We start from the raw sequence: 19,340 nt of genomic DNA, 5'->3' as shown, positions 1-19,340 counted from the left end.
CTCCCTGCCACATGTTGCTCTGCTGTGGAATGCACGTGTGGAGTGAAAAGGGGGCCATCCCTGACATGATAATCAAGATGATATTTAACTGTGGAGAGGCAGGGAGCAAACCAACCCCCAGATCCATCAAGCCTGAGCCCCGGAAACCACTGTTACCCTTAGCATTAGACATGTTTATGTTCCAGCTGCACTATGTGAAGCAGCCACCCACTCACAATGTATCTGTATGGGTGCCTTTGTGTAAGTATGGGTGTAGGAGTGTGAGTGTGAGTGTACGTGTGCGTGTGTGTCTGGTGAATCGCTGTTCTTCCTGAGCGGACGGTTTCACATTCACATTTTTCTGCTGGCTGATTTAACAGAGAAACAGCTTAATTGGGGTTAATTGTTCCAATCCATCTGTGAAGCTGTGTGTGAGTGAGAAAGAGAGTTTGTATGTGTGCGTGTGCAGTAACATGTCAAGCCCTGAAATCCAAATCCAAAGCCAATGCTCCCTCACTTTCATCTTATTCATACATTCATGAAAAAATAAACAGTTGGGCCTCAGGCAGGGGCGGGTGGTGATGGAGGGGGGGGCGCAGGCAGAGAGCTGGTACGACGGAGAGGCAGCTGGCTCTCTCTCTTCCCTCAGCTACCTTCAGACTCACATGACATCCACCAGCCGCTTGATTGGAAACGCTAAATAGAGGCTTTTCACTTCATGTGTGAAGTGAGTTAGCTCAGACATGTGCGTGCTTGTGTGAGTTAGTCACCTCTCTGGCCACCGATGAACTCATCTCTGCAGTTCTGCATCAGCTGCAGGATCCACTTGTGCTGTGCGTAGATGCACAGCCATGCTGGGTCGCCTGGAGCATGCAGGTCAGACAGGTACCTACACAACGCACAAAGCACACAGGTGTGTTAAATTTACAGATGAAGAAGAAAAAAAATAGGAAAACATACTCCTATTGTGGTGAGGTGCTGGCTTGCAGGTACAGTAGATATCAGAGGAAAGAGGAGGGAGCAGAACACTCAGAATTCTATGAAGCAACATTTGACTATCGACTCCTGAAGGATAAAGGCAAATAACAGCTTCATGCTCATTGGCAAAGATTCTCCAAGTCTCGGAAACTCTGCTCTCTAAGCTCATCACTCATCAGAGATACCTCGTGGCATCTGCATTTGCTACTGTATATGTCCACATTCATTTATATTCATTTAATTTGTCCTCAATCTGTATAGAGTGCATTAATTCACAATTAGCTCAGATATAAATTTCACAGAGAGGTCAACCTTAGCCAAAAAAGGCTTTCAGCATCCACTTATCCACATTTTGGATAACCAAAAAGGCTAAACCAAGTAAAGATCAAGAAGTAGAAAAACATGGACGCTTACAATGAAATTACAAAAAGAAGATAAAAATATCCCAGAGACGCATGCATATTCAATGATTATGTTAAAAAAAAAAAAAAAAAACTTCAACGATTAATTACAAATCAATATGAATCATTCAAAAGGTACCCTGTCAAGTTTTTGAGCAAGAGTTACGCTGTTTTGTATGTTATCATGCTGGCACACAAGCAACATGGATGATCTACACGTGCCGGTAAAGTGCAAAGATATGTGGCAAAGCACTTATCAAAGCAGTGAAGAAGAAGAAAACTAGCATGTTCAAGATTGAAAATACTTTAGAAATCAGCAGAGCAAATGTAAGGAAGTAAATCCACTCAAAATTTTTGTCAGATCTCCAAGACACACAGAGTGTATTTTGGTGAGTAGAACTGAAGGCAAATAAAAACTCTGCAATGCGCCTTTAAAGCCAAGTTTTCTATATTTGGTTCCCGGAAGTGGAAGCAGAACAAAAAAAACAGAACCATCAATACTTTATCATACATACTACCATTTTCAGCACGTACAGTACCTAAGTCAATTAATAACCAAAAATGGAATCACAGCTCCTACTATTGAGGTAATTAGTTGTAAAATGTGAATAAAATGTTTGCTTATGTTATTGATCTTCAACACCTGTACTGGCCTGGTATGTGTGTGATGTTGTAATAATATAGAGAAATCACTGCTCACACAGTATCAGACTTTGCTGGGGTCAAACTGAATGAAAAAAAGCATGTGTACACCAAATATGTGCAGGATTCGAGTGTGTGGATGTGTTTTTTGAATTTATGACATAATCGCATAAGAATTCCATAGGCGTTTTAAGTCAGTGTTTAAATATAGATGCTATCAAACTCAAAGCACAATTGAATGTTTTTGCTCTCTACATAAATGTTGTAAAAAAGGCTATTTCAATCCTCTTGAACACTTCACCTTCTCATCCATCTACCGTCTCTCCTTACCCTTTACTTCCTGGGCATCAGTCAGTGACCTGTGGGGTGACAGATGACTCACTCTCTGAGCTGTGGGCTGGCTCCCTCTACTGTCATCCTCTGAACTGACTGCTCATTTGTTTCTTATTAGGTGGCATCTTTCAGAGGTCTGAGCACTCAAGGGCACAAAACATACACACACACACGCACACAGCTCCCACCATTCACCATCCTTTGGCAAGAGTAAACAGGAGCTGAGTGGGCGTTCAGAGCCGTGCCTAATGCAGCAGGATGAAAGATGTTGCCGTGTGGTTGAGAACTGGTCTCTGTGATCCTGACGGGTCGGTCTTAACAATAATAAATCGGGAGAGACCACAAGTATGAATGGACAGATGGATAGAGGGCAAAAAGAGGGAAAGAAAGGCAAGAGAAGAGAGAAAAATAGAAACAGAAAGAAGAGAACGGGACAACGGAAAGCTGAGAAGAAGAGTGAACATTCAGAGAAAAGTGAGAGGCAGACAGACGAAAGAAGTTGGAGGTTGAAGTTCTGGTAAACGATGACACAGACAGACATCAAAGAAACCAAAACGAGTCTAATGAAGGAGTATCAGACTTTAAATTTAATGTACACGGACTGTTCGCAACGTGTAGGGAGCGTGTGACACGTGTAAAGACTGTGAAATGTGGAAAACACTGCTTACCATGTAGATTACTGTTATCAAAGAGTATGAGCTGTGTACAGCAAACAACATGACAGCTGGAAGGAATACAGATGAAATAACTGTAAAGAGACCTGATGTATCTCTTCTGGTCGTGCAGTGTTGATGGGGTCTGCAGCAGTTTCTCCAATAAGAGACTCCTCAGAGCTCCGATCCTCGTCTCAACCTCGGCATACACTAAAGTGGAGTAACGGGAAAACAGTTTTATTCAAAAATAACTGAAAAAACATTAGATTTTACTTAATTTCATTTATTTTTTAAAATAAGAACAATAAAAAAAATTATTTACCTTTTTTGAAAACAGGGACCTCGGTATTGCCAAAAAGAGACTTGGCTTTTTCATAGTCATTGATCACCACGTCGTAATCTCCCTGAGAGAGAGAAGTCAGCTAGGTTAATTACTTCAATTTAAAATAACTCATCAGTCATGACAGACACAGAATATTCAAGCCTCTCTAGGTCCATCCTCTGGCTCACAGCAATTCAACATATGCCATAAAACAAATACACTTAAATATAAATTCTAGGAAACACTGCATTAAAGAAAACTTTAACTTTGAAGTAACAATTAATAATTAAACTTCACAAGAACCCCACAAAGTTGAATGTTCTTTTGGTCATAGGGCTGTGAGATTTTCAGACAGTGTGCTCAACCAAGAGACCAGCATATTTTCAAACAGTTTTTGCCATAGGAGCACTGCGTGAATCAACTATGCTACAAACAACAGCTACACGGGCTGACAGCAATATAATGTAATATTTTGAAGCTCACAAACAGAGACACATGAAGTGTTTTTAACCTTTATTTATTCGTTTCACTAAGAGCAATACTCTCTTTAGGAACGCTCCAATCACATTCACACCAGGAGTGGTTGGGGTTACGGGCCTTGCTCACTTCCCCCAACCAGTAAATTCTAAGACAGAAAAGTGGCAAAAACAATTACTAGAGACTCTATGATTTCTAAATGTGTTAAGTAGTTGTAGCTCGGATCTTTGTTTATAAGTGTTTTATGGTTGCTGTTTTTCTTGGGTTATATTATGTATTTGTGTGCTACTTTTTTGCTGTTGTATTTTTAAAGGCTGCTGTTTGGACAGCAAAGTTTCCCTGTGGAGGGACAATAAACTTAAGTAAAGTGAAATGAGGTGAAAGTAAACACACTCATGGACCTGTAATTGTTTCTCATGGGGGCCATTAGGTTTTATGATTGCTCTGCGGTGTTTTATCCTAACTGAGGAATATTAACCCACACATTCTGTGTACCCGACACCCAAACACTGTTCTCTGACAATATTACCATAACTTGCAATGACAATGTTCTGTTATGACAGCAAAATGAACTCAAGATTAGTTTCATGTACACCAAGTTAAAGACAACAGCTTCACAAATAAGAAGACCTAAACACTATCCTGAGAAAAGTTCTGAGAGTTAAACAACAAAACACATTTTCACCTCCTCTGTCAACTCACAGAGAGCTGAAGGCTTTCCCTGTTGATGAATGATCCAAAGTCTCACTACACACAGCTTAGGACTCAAATGACAGCATTACAAGTATGCTGGTGTGGGGGCAAAGGGAAGCTAGATTTATTTTGTATTGGGTACTTAATAGTCATACATGTGCTGGTGTTACTATTGTCATTCAGTACCTTTTGGATGTTGCGTTCAATGTTGAGTGGCAGGTTGAAGAGAAACTTGAAACGCTGCAGGACGTTGAGTGCATTGCGTGTGGAGTCGGCTTTGTCTTTCCGACCCAAGACCTCCTGGAAAAGAGTATCTGCAGTATCACTCGCTCCTGTGAGAAGGACGGAGAGAGACAGAGAGTGAGTGAGAGGGAGAGAGGCAGGAGAAAATGAGAAACTGGGATACTATAAAAATAAATGTTGATACCACATTTCCCTTTTAATGTCGGTCTCTGGTTTTCTTCCTGCTCTGTCTGCTATCTGACACAGTAGAGCTCCTTCTCCTGCTAAGGAGAAAGTGACAGCTATCTCTTACTGAGACAGCTTCGTGGAACCTTTGCACAGCTAACTGGCTTCGTGGGTGGCCCTGGATGTGCCGTCAAATAGGAAAAAAAAGTTCCTCTAATCAAAACAAAACCCCACCCCCCAAACAAAATCCCTGAAGGAAAACCAGCATGGGACTGAACAGAGGAATAGTTCACATTTTTCACTCGCAAATCTGAGTTGTCATGAGAGCAATATTCCTATTTTGTGATTGGCTGATTAGTGTTGCATGTTTGACGCATGGGTTTTGGGGGGTAAACGGTGGCCTGGGCCCACTGGGCCATGGGCCCACAAGTCTGGGGCTGTGGGGATGAAAGCTACGTCCGGCTGAAGGGTTTATTTACTCTAGACTCCGGGAAAAGGACCTGCTTATTGACCCTCCATTAGAAAAGTCACATTATCATGTATGAGATGAGAGGGTGGGAACACAGAATCTGCTTAGAGATCTGCTCGCTAAAAAGGGGAAGATCTACAAAGGCGACTGAATGTACACAGTATGTTTGGTCAATTGATGGCGTATCAGTATGTGATGACTGGTGGATGGTGAAATTAGATAGCACAGCATCAGACTGTCACTTTGACTAGTTTGCTCTTCGAGTTTTATTTTCATTTTAAAATCAAGATAAGGACATACTGTAAAATATAACAATTCAAGGTAATGTGCAGGGAGCGAAAACAAGCCAAAGTGGGCTTTTTATTACATCTACCTAAAAACGCTGAATTTGTGTCAATATTGAGTGAGAGAGTTTAAAAGTGTTTTAATATGTATGGTATGAAAATGTGCTCGTCCATTCTATGTTGCAGTATGAATTGCAAACATAAATCAAAGATTGATAGATTTAGTTACTTTTCAACTGACATAATTTGCTCTCATCAGTGAAAATTGGCTTTTTTTTTTCTTCCTCTACTGGAATAGCTTTCAAACTAGTAAAAATCTAACTGCACCCAAGATGGCAGTATTTAGCACTGTGTCCAAATTCAATCCTGATTTCTCAAACCAACTTGGGATTCAATAAGATGTCTTTGTCATTATCTTTCAGTGTATGAAATGACACATGAAATGGGGCCTTTATGTGCTGAGAGAACAAAAACCCTTACAATAACATGCAATACAAACACACCATCTGCAGTTTCTCTTGTTGTTGGACTGTTGTTAAATGAAAAGATTCTTACTGTTGAGGATGTTTTCTAATCGTTGGGTCATTGATCCCTCCACTCTCTCTGTACCATCAGACTCCAGCTTCTGGTGGATGGCTGTAACATAAAAGTCAGAATTAATAAGTACTGTAAAAGGCTGTGATGGACAAATCCACTGAAATAAAATCAGATAAATCACAAATATAAGTATAAATGTTGAAGTGGGAAAAATGTGGGAAAAGAAAAAAAAACATAAAAAGGTTCTCTTAATCGTGGAGAAACCAACGTGCACTCCCCTGAGACAGGAACATTTTCAATTTCAGGAACCGAAGGTAAAACAATAAACAGGCCCTACCCCAGTGGTAGATGGGAGATAACCTTGCTGATCTCCGCCCACAGATGCTGCTATTGAAGCCCCCCCACCCCCCATGTGCTGGTTCCCACGCAACAGAGGACCTGACCTGGTTCAGCGGTGACTGTACTGGATCAATTCACCTCAGCAAAGCCATTAGCAGCACAGTTTTGTGGTCTTGGGACATTTGGAGCCCTCTGACCTGGAGGTAATGCGAATCTAAAATGTTTCAACTCTCTGAAAAATAACAGTTGGGAGAGCGGAGCAGGAGGTCTGGATGCCAAAAATGACTGTTGCTGAGGGGGAAGTGGGAGGAACTCTCTGATGGCTTGTATCCATCACTTAGCGTGAAGAGCTTTACGCGGGAGAGGGAATTTGAAAAGAGGGAATGAGGGGAGAAAACAGAGAAAGAGAAAGAGAGGCAGAGCGAGCGGTGTGGCTGCCCCAGTGGATAAATAAATGGTGTGGGGTAGTGGGCAGCTGGGTGCTGAGAGCTGCAGTGTGGGTTTATTGACAGAGTGGAGGAGAGGTGGAGAAGGCTTAGCAGACCTTCTCATACATACTTGTGGAGCGATTCAAATATGCAACAAGCAGACATCTCAAGAATGAAGTCAAGAGACAGAAACATGGGAAAAAAAGGATAACAATCCTCTCTCTTCTACTCCCTTTACTTGCCTGCCTTCTCTCTTCTCCCGCTACAAATTCTGGCTGTTAGCAGAGCTCGGACACAGCAGAGGGAGGCAAAGTGAAGGGGGAGAGTTCTGTAAATAAATATGTGGGTCCATTTTGACAGACAGAAGCCTCAAGGCAGAGATTGAGGTATTCCTAAAACACACTGTTCAAACATGCTTTGACGTCGCCGGCCCTTGCGAGGACCTCTCACTGCTCGCCGATGCAGGTTTGGACAAAGGCACGTAGACGTGGGAGTGTATATGGGAGAGCACAGGATTGATAGGGCTGAACACACAGGAAGACTAAGTCTCACACACACACGCACGCACACACACTGCAGGTCTGCTTCACGTCTCCACGCTCCCCCTTTGCCCTGTTGCCATCTGTGTGTCCTCTGCATCTGTCACACACTGAAGGGCTGATGACGCAACAGCTAACCTAAACATCAGGTCAGAGTCCGGATAACACACGCAGTCAGGACCTGAGGAAGAGCTGCAGCTCCCACTTCACTTCCTGGAACCATCGAGGAGGAAAAAAAATGAATAAGAATAAAAATACAGTGTCCCTGGATTCTAAAGCTGGAGATGTTTTGACTCCTGCCGGGGCTGGGGGCTCAGGGAATAGGCCCTGGGAATCTGGCATTTTTGGAACACGGTAGCCGTTCCGTTTCCTGCATCACTGGGAGACTTCCTTTTCACACAACAATGAAAAACCACAAATTTCAACATTTCAGAAGAAACAAACCCCGGACTCCCTGACTGACCGTCAGTCAGTCAATCAGCCGGAGCATCTCGGTCTCAGCAGCGTGGCCCGATTTGTCACAGAGGCTTCATGACCTCAGTCTCCATGCCCAAAATCTTCCATTTCTTTCACCAGTCTGTGGTGGTTCACATGGACTGTTTACACGACCACACTGCAAAAAATTCCTTTCTGCAAACAATTAAAATATTATAACAAACTAAAAATTTGGCGAACGGAAAAAATGACTTGATGGGATTTCTTGAAACTTACATAAAAAGAATTAGACCCACTGCAAATGTCTGACCTCAAAACTAGAAGGACTTGATGTAAGCCATGACACTTGATTTAAACTACATTATTGGATTAAATGCCCATCTGGCCTCAAAACATACAACCTCAACTCCAAAAAAGTTGGGACGCAGTGACAAACATAAATAAATCAGAATGTGATAATGTGCTAATCCTCCTTGGCCTATACTCAATTGAAGCCAGTACAAATTATTTAATGCTTTAACTCATCAACTTCACTGATTTTTGTAAATATCTGCTTATTCTGAATTCCATGCCAGCAACATGTTTCAGACAAGTTGGGACAGGGGCAACAAAAGACTGTGAAAGTTGTGGAATGCTCCAAAAACACCTGTTTGGTACATTCCACAGGTAAACAGGTTCATTGGTAACAGGTCATAGCATTATGATTGGGCATAGAAGCGGCATCCTCGAAAGGCTCAGTCATTGACAAGCAAGGATGGGGCAATGTTAACCATTTTGTGAAACGCATACCTGTATAAAGGATATTATTACATGGGCTCAGGAACACTTTGGAAAACTGTTGTCGTAAACACCGCTCATTTGCAAATGATTGCATTCTGTTTTTATTTATGTTTAACACAGCTTCCTAACTTTAATGGAATCAGGGTTTTACTTCCGACTTTCTACCTCCAGTAACGAGACACGTACATCCATCATGTGAATGAACCCTGTCGAGACCTTTTATTGTGTCAATAAAAAAATGATTTGCGTGCAGAACATTACATTACCAACATTTGAGGCCATGTAACTTGATGATGCACTTCTAATCCAGCCTTGAGAATACAACCTTGACGTATAAAACTGCCTCAACTCCCCAGTCTTCATTTGCCGAAAGCCAACATTAGCTAACGAACCCAAACAGCACTGTAATTAACAAGATTTGTGGTTTGCAGATGCAAAAGTCTAAACTGTGTTCTTAAGCACTGAGTTCATAGTTCATCAAAAAGAGACATGGGATTTTGTTTTTCTATTTCCGTCAGAGACAGTTTGCTATACTGGAGAGCAATTAAGAGGCAATTAGCAGGGACAAGAAAAAGAGGGAGAGAGAGAAACCCCACATACTGAAGTCAAAGTCCTGCTGTTTGCTCTAAATATTTTCTGTCCGCCTCATTTCTTTTCCCAGATTTGGCTTCTCTTCAATGTTTCCACCTTGCCTTCAGCAGTACACTTGCATTAAAAATAACTCCAGACTTCTATTAAAGTCATCAATAAAAATCTCACATGCAAGCAGAACTGAAAATAAACACGAGAGGAGACAAAACTGACTTGATGATGATTGAGAGGGCTGGAAGCACTACAGCAACGTCCAACAAGGCTAATTCTGAACAAGGAGAACACACCAGCCTGTTAATTTCTGTTTTTTCCACAGCTCATTTCTTTTAAACTTTCACAGCTACATCTCAGGTGAGGTTCATTTGGAACGAGTCAGAACAACAGAGATCTGCCAAATGCTGCTGAGGGACAAAGAAAGGATTCACGGTCGCTCAGACAGCTGTACTAACTAGGCCTGGCAGTGAGCTATTGCAGAGCTGTCTTGAGCTGGCTGGCTGCTGGCAGCATGCCGGCTGGTATGTCGGTTTGGCTGACCATCCCAAGTGTACAGAATATCTCCACTTGAGCTATCCATTCTGGGCTACCACTTCATTTTCTATGACTGGGAGCCAAATGTTGGCCGAGAAAGGATGTTTTAGTGCTGTAATGAGTCATGGTGAGAAGACGGGAGTCAGGAAGTTTAAAAATGAACTTTTAAGCCAAGTTGCTGCTCCGAACACGAGAATGTGCTTTTTTTTAAATGAAAATTCCATTTAAAAAGGGCAGTGGTACGACTCATAAACATTTAAGCAAGATGGTTTGCTGCTTACAGATCACATCATTGAAGTACAAATAATGACAATAAAGCTCACCTTCGAGTGTAATATATTATATGTTATTGTGATTAGAACAACGGTTACCAACATAATAAAAGATATAATCAAAACGTATTCTTACTGTGGGGCAATTCACTCTTGACTTTAAAACTTTGTTAGTGTTATCGCCATTTCCCTGGAAATTCAAGTGGTCCGAGTAACAACATCAGTCACATCAGTAGACTCCAACGTAATGAAACCAAGTTTACTACTCCAGCAAGTAGGCTGACCCTTAGTAACGACCTAGCAGCAGAGTTGATTTCTGATCCATGTTGAGTCAGCCCTGTGCTGACGTTAATGCTTTCCAGAGATCGTGGGATTTCCCAAACTGAATAAATACCACTCATATAAACACAACTGCCCTTGTAGCTCAATGTTGTAACGAAGATATCTGCTGAAATTATTTTTTTTTTGCTGATTTGATCATGTGCTTAATATGTAGCTGACCAATCAGATTGATTGTTTGGAACTACTTATTGTAATTACAGATTGACCCTAACAAATGTTACATTATCATGATTTTTAACGTCAACATCAAAGTTATTTTCAGTAAATATGAACATCTTGATGAAAAAATGATCAATCCCTCTAATCATGAATCATATTGCTATTGCGATAGCTGCCAAAAATAATGGCAAAATTATTTCTTTTATCAAATAGTGCAGCCCTACGTGTAATATTAATGTTTAAAGCAGGATAAAATGATTTTTTGGTTGCTGTAAACACCATATGAAGTTTTAGTGGTGTACGGTTGCATATATTTCTATATACTATTGTTATGCTGATTTATTTATAACTGTTCATCCAGCTGACACAAAACAATGTTACTATTAATTTGGAGTCATGTTCAAGGCAAAATATTAACTCTCCTTGTAAGCTCAGTTTTAAAAATTAAAAATAATACAGTATATTAGTGCAGCCTTAATTGAAGTATTTCATTTTCACTTTTGAAGGGGAAATGGCTGTAAGGATGAGGACTAACTGATGACTTTGACACATGTCTAATGAGCAAACCTTTTCAAAACATTGCTTATTTGCAGAGCTGGTAATAAGGTGAAAAAACAAACCTTCTTTCACTGGTTATTGTCGATTCTCCTTCAAACAATTCATCCAAATTAACTGTCTATCGTTTGTTGGTTGTTTTGTTTTGAATGATTTAATGAATTTTATATAAATTCAACACTACATTTAAAGTTTGTTAAATATGCTATATGTGGCAACCTTAACATAAAATAAATAAATAATAAAAAAATTATTATTATTACTAAGTGTTCTTTATTTTCTAAAAGTCTTAATCCAAAAAATAAGTGATGCAAAGCAAGTGGGGTTATTTTAAGGGTTGTCTTATATTCAATACATTTAACCCTGTCTGGTAGGACAGGTCAAACATCATTATGCCCTCTAAGTTCACAGGTCACTTGAGTTCTTCCATGCTGTACTGCTTCCTCCATCTGTAGCGACTGTACATTTCCCATTGGAGCAGCGGGCACATAGTAGGCACGCTCAGCCTGAACGTGAGAATGGCTGTTCATTGTTCCCATTGGTCATATTGGGTCTGTTATCAGCACTATCAGTCCTAATACTCTGGCCTGCATTGTGTTGGTCTGCTCCGTTTATTTAGATTCAGCCACTAACAATGAAAACATCGCCTCTCTCCCAACCGGGGCACAAACATACGGAAAGCAATAATAATAATGATGGAGGCAGAAAAGTGTACGTATAAATAGTAAGGGGAAGTAACTGAGCGGCTACGGCGGGAGGAGAGAGTAAACAGACAAAAGTATGAATGATGAAGCAAACAATTGATTTGAGGTACCTGGCAGAGGGACAGCAGTCAGTCTCTGCTACCTTGAAACATTTATGAGAGTCAATGTAGCCAAGTGTGTGCATGTGTGCGTCCTCTTCTTCCAGGCTCTAGAGAGACTCAAGTGAGACTGTGTGTGACAGGTGAGAGCTGATCTCATTTTGATGAAGGTGAATTAGCCGTGTTGTAGTTGGCTGGTGTTACTGTAGCAGAGAGTGGAGCGTTTTCACACAGCATCCAAATGAGCCTCTTTAATCAACCGCTGCTAAACCGCATGTAGACGGAGAGAAATACCCACGACATGAACATTTTCCAAAAATCAAGAGCTCCTTTTCTGAGCAGAGATGAAGAGTGATGATTTGGAAGTTTGTGTATTAATTGTGGAGCATGTGGTGCAGTTCCACAGCACACAAAAATGTGTTAATCCCTCTCACCTGCCAGAGCGTCCTGGGCCTCAAAGAACGTACTGAGGCCTCCTTTCACATAGGCCAGACTCCCCTCATTCTTCTTAGTGGCCTGCTTCTTCAGGTTACTGGCTGCCATCTTCAACTGCTCAAAACTGATGAAACAAAAACAAAAGGATCATGGCATTACATCAGCCGGCAACTTGTGATTACTTTTATTAGTGTAATTATTTGTCCAGTTAATTGATTGATTGTTTAATCTATAACAGAGTTTTCTACAGGTATTAGACACTTAAATTGAACCTTTTAAAGAAATTCTTTAACCAAATTTGAGACAGATCATTACAAAAATCAGCTTTTTCTTATTCAAGCATTGCAGGTAAATATAAATGTATTGTAGTATTATATATGTGGTCCTGTGCAGTGGTAGGTTTTACACAGGAATATGGTTATTAGAGTGAGTGGATTCATTTTTCCAACAGGTAAGTGCAAGTATATAGTAAAAAGACAGGATTAGGTTCAGTGGTATGGTAAAGATTTGTAAATCTAAATGTGGACTATCTTGCAGAAGAGCTTAACTTGTTTTGAGAAAAGAAATTAAAAGATGGATGAATTAAATTAGATGAAATGTTTTGTGGCAATTAAGAACTCACAAATTCAAATGTAGTAATATTTAATGATGTTTAAGGCCAATATTTATAAAAATGTAATTTAAAACATTTTATGACTTTTAAGGACCTAGAGACATCCTGTAATAAATGTCACAACATTTTGAAAACTGCCCATTACAAGGATCCAAGATCACGTCTTCAAATTGTCCAGTTTACAATGCCATACAAAGTGCAAAAAAATCATTGTATTTAAAAAGCCAGAACCCACAAATGTTTGGCATTTTTACTAGATAACCAGCGATTAATACATTTTCTGATTGAACTGTCTAATCAGTTAATCAAGAAGTCATTTCAGCACTATATTACATTCACAATATTTGGCCTTTTCTTTCTCAGGAGACACTTGTGTTTCTGCACAGCTCAAACAGAAGCATCTATCTCAGAAAGACAATCATACACACATTTTTGGCCAATGTGAGTGCGTATGTCAGTGTCCTGACTGAGGTTTCCTCCGCAGGAAGAAACAGTCACCCGGCGAGGTCCAAACAGAGGCCCCTGGTCATGCTGGATCCTGGGGTCTGGGTTATTGAAAGGCTAAGAAGGGGGAGAGGAAGCCAGGAGAGTCCAAAATAACTCTCAACTGTCAACTGGGCTCAGGGCTGATGGGTCAGCGGGCTGCCTCGTCTACATACTGAACTGTTTTCTGAAGGACCAAATGACCATGTGAAGATTCAGCCAAGAAAACTACAACCTCAAAATGAACGCATAACGTCATAATGTCTTTCCCGCATGCATTCTATCTTACTCATTTTGACTTTCGATTTAGTCATTGCCTTCTCACAGTATGTATCATACAGTAGGGCTGTATGAAGGCCTTTCACGATAACTACTCTTGTTGGATTATATATTGTCCAGAAAATAATAATATTTTATTACCATTTATGCCACTGATATAACGACAATATAATAGCATATTGAAAGTACACTTTAAAAGAGCAATGAACTTTAAATTCTAACAAATATTCAGATACTGTAATTGAAAAATTTAGTTGCGACAAAGTAATTGCATGTCTTGTATATAATATGCTGCTGTCGTAATAAAAAATGAATGACAAAAAAAAAAGATACTGTAATTGGAATAAGAAACAAATATTGAAATATCATAAATAAATAGAACATAAATAAAACAAAACAACATAACCAAAACAATAAATAACATGGACTCTTGGGCTCTATTAACAAAAATTGCATGAAAACATAATTGGCAATATTGAGGTCATGTTTATTAATAAGTCGATGACATAATTATCATGACAGGCCTAGCTATAACAATCATATTTCATGCTCAATTAATCTATTGATTGTTTTCTCAATTAATTGACTATTAGCTAGGTGTTTGGTTTGTGAAAAAAGCCCATCAGAATGTGTCAGAGTCAGAGTCTCCAAATATATGCTGGATCATAATCAGTTCATCTTGAACACTGTAGAAGGTAATGTCTCTTTTATGACACCTGGGTTCATCTCGTAGTTGGCTGGCTTGGTTGCAGCTCTGTATAAGGATTTTCTAAAATGTAGATGGAGTGAATGAATGGGAAATACACTTAATACACCGGAGAAGTTCAAAATATGGGCAGTCACTGCTGAGCTCTATTGTTTTCCGGAGAGCTTGAGCCAAAGGGACGTTTTAAAGTGGTATAAGCCTTGCCTTTTTTCACTCTTCTTACTAGTATTTATGAGGGATAGTAGCAATCTTTTAGTGATAACAAAGGAAGTACCTGGAGCCTGAATGGTTTTCGATGAGGTACCAGGTGGCAGAGAAGTTCTCACTGGTGAAGTCTCCAGTCATTCCAGGAAACGTCAGCTCCATGTCTTTCTGTGGGATTTTGCCTCTGGGAGAAGACACATAAACAAACATGAACACAAGAAAGAACCCCACTGTAAAAGATGCACATTGTACATATATACAGTATGTAAACAATAGAAAAACACTAAGGATTACGTAATTACACTAAGATTAAGAAAAACGAATGTATAAATTTATTGTACTATATGACAACTTGTGAATGAGGAGGCCATGGCAAAATAATTTTTATGTCATGTTGGAGTCAGATGTGCCAGCAGGGGGCAGTGTGCAGCCAAAAAGTACCCAGACTGGGAGAGCTTGGCGTGGGAAGTGCAGTGTGTGACGCCTGGGTGCCCCTGGAGGACCCAGCACTCATTAGGGAAGCTTGATCTCTACTAATGACCCGTGGCCTACACAAACCTAACCCCCCCACCACCACCACCCACTCTGCAGTTACACACACATATGTAGAAAAACTGATGCATGGACGGTACAGTATTAGGGTCTACGGTCTGTGTAACAGAAAATCCATATAAAAACACTTGGTGATGTACGCACACACAAACACAGACCAGAAGCACTTAGTACGTTGTTAAGCACAACACATACTGTGCACTGTACACTCATTCATATTACATTATATCATTTCTTCAGAGTTCTTGAAATTGTAAAATGAGACTATATCATGAGTGAAAGTGCAAGTTTCCTCATAATTACAGGAAATATATGCAGGTAGAAACACACATTCACTGTACATGAACATATAACATTTTGGGCACTGAATATTATTACTACCGGGTAGAGATGTTGCAATCAGTATTAAAGATCACACTGTTAATTAGTGTTTTAAAACCCTTCAGTTTTTTATGTGTGGTGAAATTTATGCTCAAGAAAAAGTGTTTTTGAGGGAAATACAGGATAAAACGCTCCTTGTCGTGTTTCCTTTGTAATCCTCATTGTTTTCAGTTTAGCTCGGGAGATACCAAACTAAGACTATTACTGAAGACAGTACCAAACAACAGCTGTCAACTCTCTAATCTTATATTTAATGATCCTTTTCTGCACCTTCAAGTACTGTGATAGAATGAAAGTAAATGAGGGTAGCTGAGGGATCTCCCCTGCGTCCTAATATTATTCTCTTGTCTCGGTAAGTGTTCAGTTTGTAGAGGACAACAATCAGACAGGTTTGTAACTCTAACAGAGACTATACCTACAGTAAATAAAAAAGTACTAACCTAGCGGTGTGATTCACTGAAGTGGGTTACACTGGTAAAACTTCAATTTCTAAGCTGAAAAAGCCCTTAGTCATGCGTGGCTGCTAAGAAACACCTATGGCGCATCACAGAGGAATCAACAATATAAACTCTGTCTGTAACAAGTAATTTACTTAAGATAACCAGCATTATCTGGGTGTATTGTTTATATATATTAGATTTCTTTTTCCATATCTGCCAATCAGGCAAGTGGTAAAAAAAAAAAAAAAACAGTGAATCACCTTGTATATATTATATATATAGTATAGGGGCAAATTAAAATTGCCTTTAGCCAAGTAGATTCAAGACCTACTTGCCCAACTGGCCAAGTGAAATAAAACATTAACATTGAACTCAGCCAGTTTCTTAACACTGCTGGAGGTGAGTTACTGTAATCACTCACTGATTTTGATGAGTTTGATGAGTTGAGTATTACATTAATCTTCATTTAACACATTTATTATTATTTCAATTCGTATTTCAAAACAGTTGTCAGGTCAAATATGATATCTATGATAATGATAGCTCATTGTAAACGCAACAAATTCTGTTTTTGTGTTTTATTTTGTCAGCTGCTTAATTGTTACCTTGTAGGAATTATTTAGTTACAATTGAGCTCTACATACAAACTAGTTTGTGTGGTACAACCTGTTTTGATCTAGTCACTTTTTAATCTCCACTTATCGAACAACTACATCATATATAGGCCAATATGATGTTACAAACAGCTGGTGCAAATAGCTACAGCTGAATAACTATCCAATGAGATCATCACACAGATACGCGCAGTGATGATCCTTAACAAACCGCTCCTATGATTAAATGCTTAAAGGAGTATTTTATTCTAAAACTCTCCCTGTGTCACATCAACACAAACTATTAAGATGCACAGATGAAAGTGTGTTCACATATTAGTTTCAAATAGAATAGAATAGGTAGACTTATGCTGGATGTTTAATGCAACCCTGAGAGACGGGTGAATGGTACAGTTTGTTTATGGGGGTCTCGTCTCTGGCCACGAGCGGTCACTTGCCCCCGGCCCCTCTAAACCAAACAAACACTAAGCTAGAAATGCCAGAACCTGACAACACAAACTATATATTACAAGTTCTGCATTCCCTGCCAGGCGCGTGGGAGGCAGCACCACGCTGCCTGCTCTCAGGCCGTATACAAACGTGTGTGTGGGTCGCTGCTTTAGTTCTTTCCAAATCCCTTCCTATCGTCGTCCTCTCTGCTTTATACACAATTATTCTGTTTCCACTCCCTGTGAGCAGCGGTTACAGGCAGTTCAGCCATCGCTGTGTTGGCATAATATTTCAAATGCCTGCATATGGGGAGAGTTTGTTTCTGTTTAGGGATGTAAAACATGACTCAATAACTAGAGCGCGTGTGTTTATGGTGGTGTGATTGTGCTGAGCGATTTTTTTCTGCATGTGTGTTCGTATGTTCTGGGCCCATACTTGTCTAACTCGATGCCCAGTGGATTGCTGGGTCGCAGGGAGAGGGGGGAGATGCCTTTGTTGCGGTCGGTCCTCATGTCGTAGTAGTTCATCTCATCCACCCACACAGCCGACTGGTCCAGGATACCTACAGGACAGGAGAGGCAAGACACACGTCACTGAGCTCGACAACACATCCCAGATGTGCACTCACACACACAGACGTGTACCCTCTCAAACAGGCACTATCCACACATATACGGGTATTTCTTAAAACGGAACCTTTTCCAGGCATTTCGGGTTTGCGTACACACTTAAAGGCCATTTTAGGAAAACTCTTTCCAGTGTAAAGATATTCAGAAATGCCTTATTCTGTTTTACATTTAGATGGGCAGAAACTGAGGTTTTTGGAAACGATGATGGAGACATCCATGTCCGCTTCCTAATTGGGTCTTCTCAGTGTCTTAACGGAGACAAAGATGGCTCTTGGCAATGTTTTAATAAAAACAGCATTACCCGGAAAGATTATGTGAAGAGCAGTCACGTTTTACTGCCAAATCATTTTGCCCTGTTTTCAGGAAAAATGACCTGCTAAAAATATATAACAGAAACAAAAATAGGTAAGTTAAAAAAGTTAAATTTAAAATTGTTCATAGTGTATATGAATGGTTATGAGTTTCAAGATGCATTTGTATGAATGGAGATTATTGTATTATAGATCAGTGCTAAAACGCTCTTCTGGAAGGAGATCGTTCCTGCTTTTGAACCCTGTTTTCCAAAATACCCATGTATGTGTGGACTAGGTCATAGTGTGCAAACAAACCTGCATGTTCAAGCAGCACCATAAGTTAGACTTTATTTTATCTTTATTTAATATTTTAACTGTTTCTCCATATTGCAATTAAACTAGTAGAAACTGTACATGCAGCACCTATTTCACGTTTGCAAGTCCTGGTAAAGTGCATGTGTTTTCTGTAATTTCAGAAAACACATCCAACTGCACAACTTTTTGTCCATCAATAATTTTCTCTTTTAATCAATTAGATGTTTGGTGTATAAAATGTCAGAAAATGGTGAAAAATGTTGATCAGAGTTTCCCAGAGCCCAAGATGACATCCTCATTTGTCTTTTTTGTCCACAACCCTGCATAAATTGCAGTGTGTTTCTTTTTTATATTGCTGTAAATTTAATATCTTTTAATATTCTATCTTTTTAGATTATCTTTGGATTCAGTTGTTGGTTGGAAAAAAGAACATGAAGACATCAGCTTTAGCTCTAGGAACTTGTGATGTGAAGCTTTCACAATATTCTGACATTTGATGCATTTTATAAAATGCTCTTGTTATCCATGATATCAAATAAAATATATTTTCACTCTCCTGAGTCTTACCAATCCTCTCTGGCCGGAGCAGTTTGAATGAGACTGTGGAAGTGCCGAGACCTCCAGACTTGGTGGTGACAATGATCTCGCCCTTGTCATCTTTGGCAGGACCCACGCGGCACACTATCTTGCTGGCTGACATCCACTCGGCTGTCAGCAGGCAGTTATGGCCGCAGATCGACAGACCTGAGACCGAAGAAAGAAGGAAAAGGTGAAAAGGGTGAGAGATATAGACACACAGTGACAGCACAAATAAACAGACTGTAGCACCGACACACACACAGACAATCTATAACAAGAGGAGCTCACTCAGACTGAATTGGCGTCTATTAGCAAGTTTAGTCGAACTGTCACCTGGGGTCAGAGTTCAAGTTGGGGTCAGGCCGGGTGTGGGTGGCCGTGACCTTCCTTCCTCTCACTCAGCTCCTTTAAGCTAACGTGTGTCACTTGAGTGCTAAGTGGC

The 19,340-nt window shown here is 40.1% G+C and overlaps 1 protein-coding gene across 2 annotated transcripts in view; it reads right to left on the bottom strand.

Moving 5' to 3' along the window:
* exoc2 (exocyst complex component 2) overlaps positions 1–19,340 on the bottom strand; it is a 54,743-nt gene that overhangs the window by 21,628 nt on the left and 13,775 nt on the right. For both annotated transcript variants that reach the window (XM_084354525.1, XM_084354526.1), the window contains exons 3-11: positions 18,887–19,063; positions 17,518–17,644; positions 14,737–14,850; positions 12,381–12,505; positions 6,195–6,275; positions 4,665–4,810; positions 3,309–3,390; positions 3,094–3,196; positions 750–868 (exon numbers count right to left, since the gene is read on the bottom strand). In XM_084354525.1, coding sequence (XP_084210651.1) covers positions 750–868; positions 3,094–3,196; positions 3,309–3,390; positions 4,665–4,810; positions 6,195–6,275; positions 12,381–12,505; positions 14,737–14,850; positions 17,518–17,644; positions 18,887–19,063 — 1,074 coding nt within the window. The remainder of the gene's footprint in view (positions 1–749; positions 869–3,093; positions 3,197–3,308; positions 3,391–4,664; positions 4,811–6,194; positions 6,276–12,380; positions 12,506–14,736; positions 14,851–17,517; positions 17,645–18,886; positions 19,064–19,340) is intronic.

This window comes from Pagrus pagrus, assembly GCF_965226575.1.
Source record: "Pagrus pagrus genome assembly, chromosome: 6".
Taxonomy (NCBI): Eukaryota; Metazoa; Chordata; class Actinopteri; order Spariformes; family Sparidae; genus Pagrus; species Pagrus pagrus.
Note: the sequence above shows the minus strand (reverse complement) of the source record. Positions and strands in the feature narration are given on the sequence as shown.